The 8,711-nt window shown below is 40.6% G+C and overlaps 1 protein-coding gene across 1 annotated transcript; it reads right to left on the reverse strand.

Moving 5' to 3' along the window:
* Positions 1-801: 801 nt before the first annotated feature.
* On the reverse strand, positions 802-1,743 carry LOC123602721 (olfactory receptor 5B12-like). The gene has a single exon (XM_045487189.1). The coding sequence runs from the start codon at positions 1,738-1,740 to the stop codon at positions 802-804; it is 939 nt and encodes a 312-aa protein (XP_045343145.1). The 5' UTR covers positions 1,741-1,743.
* Positions 1,744-8,711: the final 6,968 nt, after the last annotated feature.

Below are 8,711 nucleotides of genomic sequence, written 5' to 3' on the forward strand. Positions count from 1 at the left end.
TGAGAATAAATTCCTATTGTATTTAAGCCACTAAATTTTGATATAGCAGTTTAACCTAATTTCTAGTTGTGGTAGATTAACTCTGGGCACAAATTCTTCGCAGCTGTTTTTTTCAAGAGGTGGAGTCTTTCTTCATGCTTGCATTGGGGCCAACCTTGACATCATTGATTAGGATAATGTGGTAGAGAAAATGAGTGAGTTAGGAGTCTGAACTTCAAGAAGTCATTCAGCTTTATTTTTACACTGAAAATATTATTTAAGAAAGCTGGTCCATCCTGCTTTCACATCCTGAAAGAGCATGAGGAGAAGAAAGTAACTAGAATCAACAGTTAGAAACATTTGAGTAAGGTCATCTTTGAACATTTCAGCTCAGCTGACCATCCAGAAGACCTGTAACTTCACGAATGAGCCTGTGTGAAAGCAGCAAAGAACTGTCTCACCAACTACAGCATTATGAGACATAATAATAAACTGTTGTTTTAAGCCACTAGGCATTATAATATTTTTGCTACACAACAATAGATAACTGACTAACTATTCAGTTGTTTTTTTTTTATTTTTTTTTCAACGTTTATTTATTTTTGGGACAGAGAGAGACAGAGCATGAACGGGGGAAGGGCAGAGAGAGAGGGAGACACAGAATCGGAAACAGCCTCCAGGCTCCGAGCCATCAGCCCAGAGCCCGACACGGGGCTCAAACTCACGGACCGCGAGATCGTGACCTGGCTGAAGTCGGATGTTTAACCGACTGCGCCACCCAGGCGCCCCAACTATTCAGTTTTTATAATCTTTCTAATTAGTCTATGGGTTGAACAAAATCTTCATTTTCTTAGTGACTTTCCTGAAAGCATTATTTACCTCTTTATTCCTTAGACTGTAGACAATAGGGTTCAACATGGGGACTATTATTGTATAGAACACAGATGCCATTTGGTCATTGTCCATAGAATGACTAGAACTGGGTTGTAAATACATGAACATGACAGCTCCATAGAAGAGGGTGACTGCAGTGAGGTGTGAGGCACAGGTGGAGAAGGCTTTCTTCCGTCCCTCAGCTGAGCACATCCTCAGGATGGCAATGAATATTAACAGATAGGAGGTCAAGATTACTATCAGGGCAAAACAGACATTGAAAGCCGCTAAGATAAAGAGTACAATCTCATTTATGTAGATATCAGAGCAGGAAAGCGCCAGGATTGGAGGGATATCACAGAAAAAGTGAGGGACCACATTGGAATGGCAGAAGGAGAGGCTGAAGGTGATTCCAGTGTGGATGGCAGATTCAATAAAACCCCAGACATAGCAGCCTACTGCCATTTGAACACACAAGCTGGTGGTCACAGTGGTGGCATAATGTAAGGGCTTACATACCGCTGCATGCCGATCATAAGCCATGACAGCTAGCAGGAAACAGTCTACACTGGCAAAACCCACAAAGAAGAACATCTGAGCAGCACATCCACCATAGGAGATGATTTTATCCCCTGTTAGAAACCCAGCCATCACCTTGGGAGTAACAGCTGAGGAGTAAACACAGTCTACCAGAGAGAGGTTACTGAGAAAAATATACATGGGAGTGTGGAGACGGGAGTCCAACAGAATCAACATGATCATCCCAAGATTTCCAATGAGAGTGGTGAGATAAATGAGAGTAAATGTTATGAAGAGAAAGATTTGCAGTTCTGGGTTGTCAGTCAGTCCCAAGAGTCTAAACTCATTCACCTTGGTGCCGTTCTCCATGGATACTATTTTGACATTGTGGTTCACCTATGAAAACAAGAAGGCAGGATGGATAAAATACTTATGCATGGAAAATGGCTCACAGCTCCCCCATGTCACCCAAATGACATGAGCAGACCATGATACCATTACCAGTGCAGACTTCCCAGCAACCACAAGACTGGCATATTCTGACCTCCACCTTTCAATATGTAAGGGTACACACATATTCATCAGCTCTTGACCCCCACTGAGATATTCCAAATGACCAGTCAGTTATCTTCAAAATGGCCATTGCTTATTTTCACGTGGGTTGAAGGCTTTTGTGACCCTCATTCTACCCCTTGGAAGAGCAACATCAATGCTTCTGAGCTTCATTTTCTTCATCTGAAAAAGTTAAGTGGGCATGGTGTTTCCAACTTGTACTATATTACAAGACTCTTTTAAAATGGTAGTTTGAAAACAACCCAAGTATTTCAAGAGGCAGCATATTGGACTGGTGAAGAACGTGGTCTCTGGGGTGACCTGTCTTGTAGTCAAATCCTGGCATTTCCACTTGTCAGCCGGGTAACCCAGGGCAAGTCATGGCCTTTCCGTGCATCAGTTTCAAACAAGAGTGACAATAACAGTACTTCACAAGGCTGTTTGGACAATTGAACAAGTTGACATGTTTGAATTACCCAAAATACTGCCTAATAGTTAGTGTGCAATACATCATAAGTTTTACCATTATTAAATAAATAATAATATTATTAGCAATATGTATATAAGACTGTTGAAAAAATAACAGAACTATTGGAATCACACTACTAAAGAAACATGTGGGTGAGTGACCTCATATCTTAAATTCAAATCTATTTAAACAAACATACCATTTTTTTAAATATTAAAAGCAGGGGTACCTGGGTGGCTCAGTCTGTTAAGCGTCCGACTTCAGCTCAGGTCATGATCTCGTGGTTCGTGAGTTCGAGCCCCGCATCAGGCTCTGTGCTGACAGCTTGGAGCCTGGAGCCTGCTTCAGATTCTGTGTTTCCCTCTCTCTATCTGGCCCTTCCCCTCTCAAGCTCTGTCTCTCTCTCTCTCTCTCTCAAAATAAATAAACATTAAAAAAATGTAAATATTAAAAACAAAAAACTGGGGGCTGACCATGAGGAATGATAAGAGGTACAAATGTTGAGATGCCATCTTTCATGGCGTGACTTCTGCAAGAGGAATCTACTGAAGGTTGTACCAATTATTTCAGCCAACTGGATAATTTCATCATAAAACAGACTCCACAATGCTCAGACCATGAGGAATGATAAGAGGTACAAATGTTGAGATGCCATCTTTCATGGCGTGACTTCTGCAAGAGGAATCTACTGAAGGTTGTACCAATTATTTCAGCCAACTGGATAATTTCATCATAAAACAGACTCCACAATTTCATCATAAAACAGACTCCACAAAGCTATCTATCTGGTAGATAGATAAAGTCTTCGACCCTGATAAAGTCTTCGACAAAGAATCCCTTAATGCCAGAATTATTCAGCCCTGGCTCTCTTTCCCTCACACTCCACGTGTAGACCATGAGCACAACTGGTTATCTCTACCTTCAAAATATATCCCTAATTCATGTGCTTGTCACCATCTCCCATGTACCTGCTCTAGGCCATGCCATCATTTAGGTCATGCATGCTAAGAACCCAGTGGATCACTGGGAAAGGTATGAAGAGGAAATCTGAGGTGAGATGCAGATGTAGGAGATGAAAGGAAATGAGAGCCAAGGAGTAGATACTAAAGGATGCTGAAATTTTGTCTTTTCAATTAGATAGCAAATGTGTCCTATAGGCCATGTCTTTTTAATGCTAACAACAATAATGTCAGCAATAATGAGTAGCCAGGCACTACCACTACTTGCCCACAAAAGTCTAAAACCTTTGATCAAGGGTCTCTAAATAGCCTGTGCAAAGTTGCACATGAGACTGTGTTTTAAGAGCACAGGACTAGGTACCATATACGTGCATAGTTAACTGCCTCAATAAACAGTTCATTCCGAGGTTCACTCACTCATCCTTGTATTCATTTATTAATCTTTTCACCTATCCCCTCAACAAACACGTACTGAGTGTCCACCAGTGTCTAAGTGCTCTCCTAAGAGCAGGGATGTTAAATGATGAGAAAAATACCATCCGCTACTATTTGGCAAAAATCGCCATTTTCCTAATCACTGAAGGTTGTTGTAACATCTAGCCTCCAGATGAGCAGCCTGGAAGTGTGAGAATATTAAAACCTGGGATGTTAAACTCTGAAAAATCCATGGGAAGGTGTTGTCCTTGTAACTTTACATGGCATGTCTTCTAATACCACAATCTAAGCAGACCAGAGAATGGAGCTAAATATTTACCTTGCCCTTCAAGGAAGGTGACACAACTTCACTTATGATCTTCACATTGCTAGTCCCACTCAAAAAGAAAGAAAGCATCTTGTTGATCTCCTTCCTTAATGTCTGGTCACAAAGATTGAAGTTCTCTAGAGGCAGGGAGATATATAAAGAACAGGTAATTATGAGGGGGGGATTACAAAATATTCTCCAACCTGTCACACAGGGAGGCTGCCATGAGGAAAAATAGGAGAAAGTCTCTGAACGGACTCTACCAAGTACTGAGCAACTCCAACAAAGAATCATCATACCCACTGTAGACAACATTTTAGCTTGGGGGTTATCCCTGCTCATTGTTGCAGGCTCAGAGTGATGTGCCCGAGAAGTAAGGCCCCTTAGTTTACTTGGACAACCTTTGACATTCAGATTCATAAAAAGAGCACCAAAGAACCTTTGGCACATAGACGTTCCCTCTAAAATGGTGTTGGGATGCCTGGGTAGCTCAGTGGGTTGAGCAGCCAACTCTTGATTTTGGCTCAGGTCATGATCTCACCGTTGTAGGATCGAGCCCCACGTTGGGCTCAGCAGCGAGTGTGGAGCCAGCTTGGGATTTTCTCTCCCCCTCTCTCTCTGTCCCTCCCCTGAACGTACTCTCTCTCTCTCTTTCTCTCTCTCTCTCTCTCTTTCTCTCTCTCTCTCTCAAAATAAATAAAAAAGCTTTTAAAATAAAATAAAATGATGCCAATAGAGCAATGTTGGGATGTTAGAAGCCAATGATGGAGAACGAGAAGGATTTATACATACATGAAATTCTCAGGAGAATAAGTACCCAAGGGAGAAAACACAGCCTCTGACTCAATTCATGTGGAGAAGAAGCAATTAGAGACCCAGACTACTTTGTTAAGGCATATGTATTTACATTACTTGGGATTGTTTCTTTTTGATAGTGCAAACATCTTCAGAAGAGAATTCAGAAGTAACTTTCCTGATGGCAATCAGACAGATTCACGAGAGAGGTCATGGAAACCAGGTTGGGGCCTTACAGGGCTTGTGTTGTCCCAGAGCCACACAACTTCCTAAAATTCATGTGAGGAGGATTACAGGTTATATAATCCTCTGCACTTCAGTTCCATCATTTATAAAATGGAGACAATGGGGGCGCCTGGGTGACTCCGTCGGTTGAGCGTCCAACTTAGGCTCAGGTCATGATCTCACAGTTGGTGAGTTGGAGCCACGTATCAGCTCACTGCTGTCAGCGCAGAACCCACTTTGGATCCTCTGTCCCCCTCTCTCTCTGCCCCTCCTCCACTCATACACACACTCTCTCTCTCTCTCTCAAAAGTAAATAAATATTTAAAAAACAAAAATAAAAATATAAAAAATAATGGAGATAATAGTGCCTACTTTGTACACTTGTTATGAGAAGCATATAAATTAATATTTACATGTTTTAAAAACAAAGCCTGGTACATAGTAAACCGTCACCAAACACTATAAAAAATAATTGCAAAGTCTTACTTTTTTGTGAGGGAGCCTCCATTCATTTCTGAAAGTATCCGTTGTCTCTGAAAGACATAATTTATCCCTTACAGGCCTTAGGAGTCACTGTGAGTTCATTCCAAAGACACTACCACAGTGGGATTGAAGTGTGTGTAAATAATTAGCAAACTGAGAAGTCAGACATAGAGGAATTCAAATAGCTGCTTAAACTGACAAAGCAGGGTAACAAAGAATTCATCTGTAGCATATTCAATTTGGCTACTGACTTCAGACAAAGTTGAATAAGCTGGGACCCAACAAAAAAATACCAGATCTCTTTCTACATAGAAACTATAACATGGCCACTGGAAGCTGAGATATGACATTTTCCTGGATGCCCTTTACCCAAAACCTTCCTATTTTTTGGTAATTGCCCACAATGTGAAACGTGGTGGGAAACTATACAGCACTATGTTCACGAGTCTTTCTAGAGAAGACTCCGAAGGGTGGTATGCGTGCAAATCCTGGTTCTGCCCGAACTTTCCTGGAACTTGGGCAAGTTAAGTAATGTCCCTAAGCGTCAGTGTCCTCATAAGTAATATGAGAATAACACTAGTACCTATTTATCAAGTTGCCATGAGGTTTAAATTTGTTAAGATAAGCCAAGCACTAAGAGCACTGTCAATGTACTCGGAAGCTGTATATTTGAGAGCTGTTGTTGTTATTTCACTTACGATGCTCACAGCTCAGCCAGCAGCAAAAGAACTTATCTCAGCCAAAGGGATGCAATGAATGATGTACAGAAAGGAGTTAGGATAGTTAGAATTTATTTACAGTAGGTGTTGTGGCATGTGACATTAGCAAGGGCTCAACAGTTGTGATAATGGCAGCCATCGAGAGTAGTGTCTAGGGCAGAAAGGGTGGATGCACGAGAGGAACTATGCTCACGAAACTGTTCCAGGGGTCTTCTCTTGCCTGTGTTTCCTGCCTTCCGGATTTCTATGTTGAACACTGATTTTCTTGACTTAAATTATCCAATACTCCCCTTGGTTTTGTGAGCACACCTTTATTCTTCTAATAAATCTGTTTAATACTTAAGTGAACCAGAGTTGATTTCTATTGTGTACATCCAAGATCATCTCTCTCCCCCACATACGACCCATATCTATGTGATAGGCAGGGATGGTCACCGTGGAGGGAGTCTCACCAGGAAAAGCAGATAGCCACTACCACTTTTGTTCAAGCTCCTGAGTTGTATTGTCTTACCTTTTAACTCCCAACTGGACCATGACGAGACCCCTTGACACAACATGGCAAACATCAAGAATCTTAAATTACAGATGTTATATGTTAACTAATGGGAATAGCTGACATGCTTCTTTGTCTCTCCTTACTCTTATTATCTTGGTCTACTTACTCAACAGTGTTGTATCGACTTCGTTCTAGCAGAGGAATATTCCAACTCATTTGGCTGGGAATGAAAATAAAAATAAATGCCATGAAGGAGGAGCATATTTGGATCAGTTCTCAGGTTTCCCAACTCAGCAAAATGTAAACGCAACTTATAATAGGTTATTTTACCAGCAAATGACAAAAAATATAAGCGGAGGTAGGGAGAGTACCCTAATCCTAACACCAGATAAATTCATTACCACCAAAGAAAGCTACAAACGAACATTTCTCATAAACATAGATACAAAATTCCTCAACAAAATATTACCAAGCTGAATCCAGCAGTGTATAAAAAGAATTACACACAATGACTAAGTGGTGATTACTTCAGGTATGCAAGGCTGAGCCAACATTTGAAAATCAATCGATGTAATCAACCGTATCAATATGCCAATGAATAAAATTAAACATGATCATATCAATTGCTGCAGAAAAAGCAGCTGACAAAATCCAACATCCATTCACGATGAAAATTGTCAGTGAACTAGGAATAAAGAAAAACAAATCACGCATAGCAAGTGGGAAAGACTGGAAAGAACCAAATTAGAGTCAGACATATTTAGCTTCTTACAGGTACAAATGGATATAGATGTGTAAATAAACCTAAATTCGTATGTGTGTATATATCCTGGTTTTGTCTTTTAAGATCACCTAGAAGTGATATCTCAGTAGCAATGAGCCTACCCAGCTCCTGGATCTTATTTTCTAAATATTATTCTCTAATAAATGGAAGCAGGGCTCTTTGGAGAAATAACTGATTCTATGACTGGATCAGGGTCAATGCAAGAGGAATCTGAGCATCTTGTAATGCTCCAACACAAAGAGGTATTCAAAACTAAAAGGATGGGGGCATGTCAAAAGGAAACAAGACAAATGGGAGAGCTCCCAGTAACCAAATAGGGAAAATTTTGAGCAAAAAAAAAAAAAATAACATAACATTGAATTATAACCCAAAGTATACAATAAAGATGTGATCCCATACTGACATACACAAATGATTGAAATAAATGATAAAAGAGAGACAGATTTTCCCTTCAAAGAGTTTGAAGAATTTATTTATATATTCCCCTCTACTCCTGGAGGTGAACTTTAGCCCCCCACTGGCTGGGGTCTAAAGTAGTCTTCGTGACTTACAAGAAATAGAATATAAAAAAGGAGAAAGTGGCTTCACGCTGGCAACGTGACAAAACTCTCTTGGCCAGGTGATTGAAGGTAATAAATAGCAGTGTGCCAAGTCATGGTGTGAACACGTAGCCCTGACGTAACATGATGAAAGGGAAATTCCTGTTTTGACGTAAAATCCATATTCCTTACCTAACCATGACCCAAAACACCCAAAACCAAACAACTGCACATTGAAAGCCACTCTACAAATTATCTGACTAGTACCCCTCAAAACAGTCCAAGTCATGAGAGATGAGGGAAGACTGAGACGCTGTCACAGGCCAGAGGAAGCTAAGGAGCCATGACAACTCAATTCAATGTCGATCCTGAATCACAACCTGGAAGAGAAAAGGACGTTACTGGAAAAAACAAAAATGGTAAAACCCAAGTAAAATCTGAAGTTTAGGTAGCAGTGATGCCCAGGTTGGCTGCTTAGTTTTGATAAAAAGTACCAGGCTAAAGCAAGACATTAATAGGCGAAACTAGAGCAGGGATATATGGGGTATATAGGAACTGACAGGAATATGTCTAAGTT

This window comes from Leopardus geoffroyi, chromosome D1 (genome assembly GCF_018350155.1).
Source record: "Leopardus geoffroyi isolate Oge1 chromosome D1, O.geoffroyi_Oge1_pat1.0, whole genome shotgun sequence".
Lineage (NCBI taxonomy): Eukaryota > Metazoa > Chordata > Mammalia > Carnivora > Felidae > Leopardus > Leopardus geoffroyi.

What these genes read in the sequence shown, in the direction of transcription:
- LOC123602721 (XM_045487189.1), bottom strand. Translation starts at nt 1,740, where the DNA reads ATGGAGAACGGCACCAAGGTGAATGAGTTTAGACTCTTGGGACTGACT.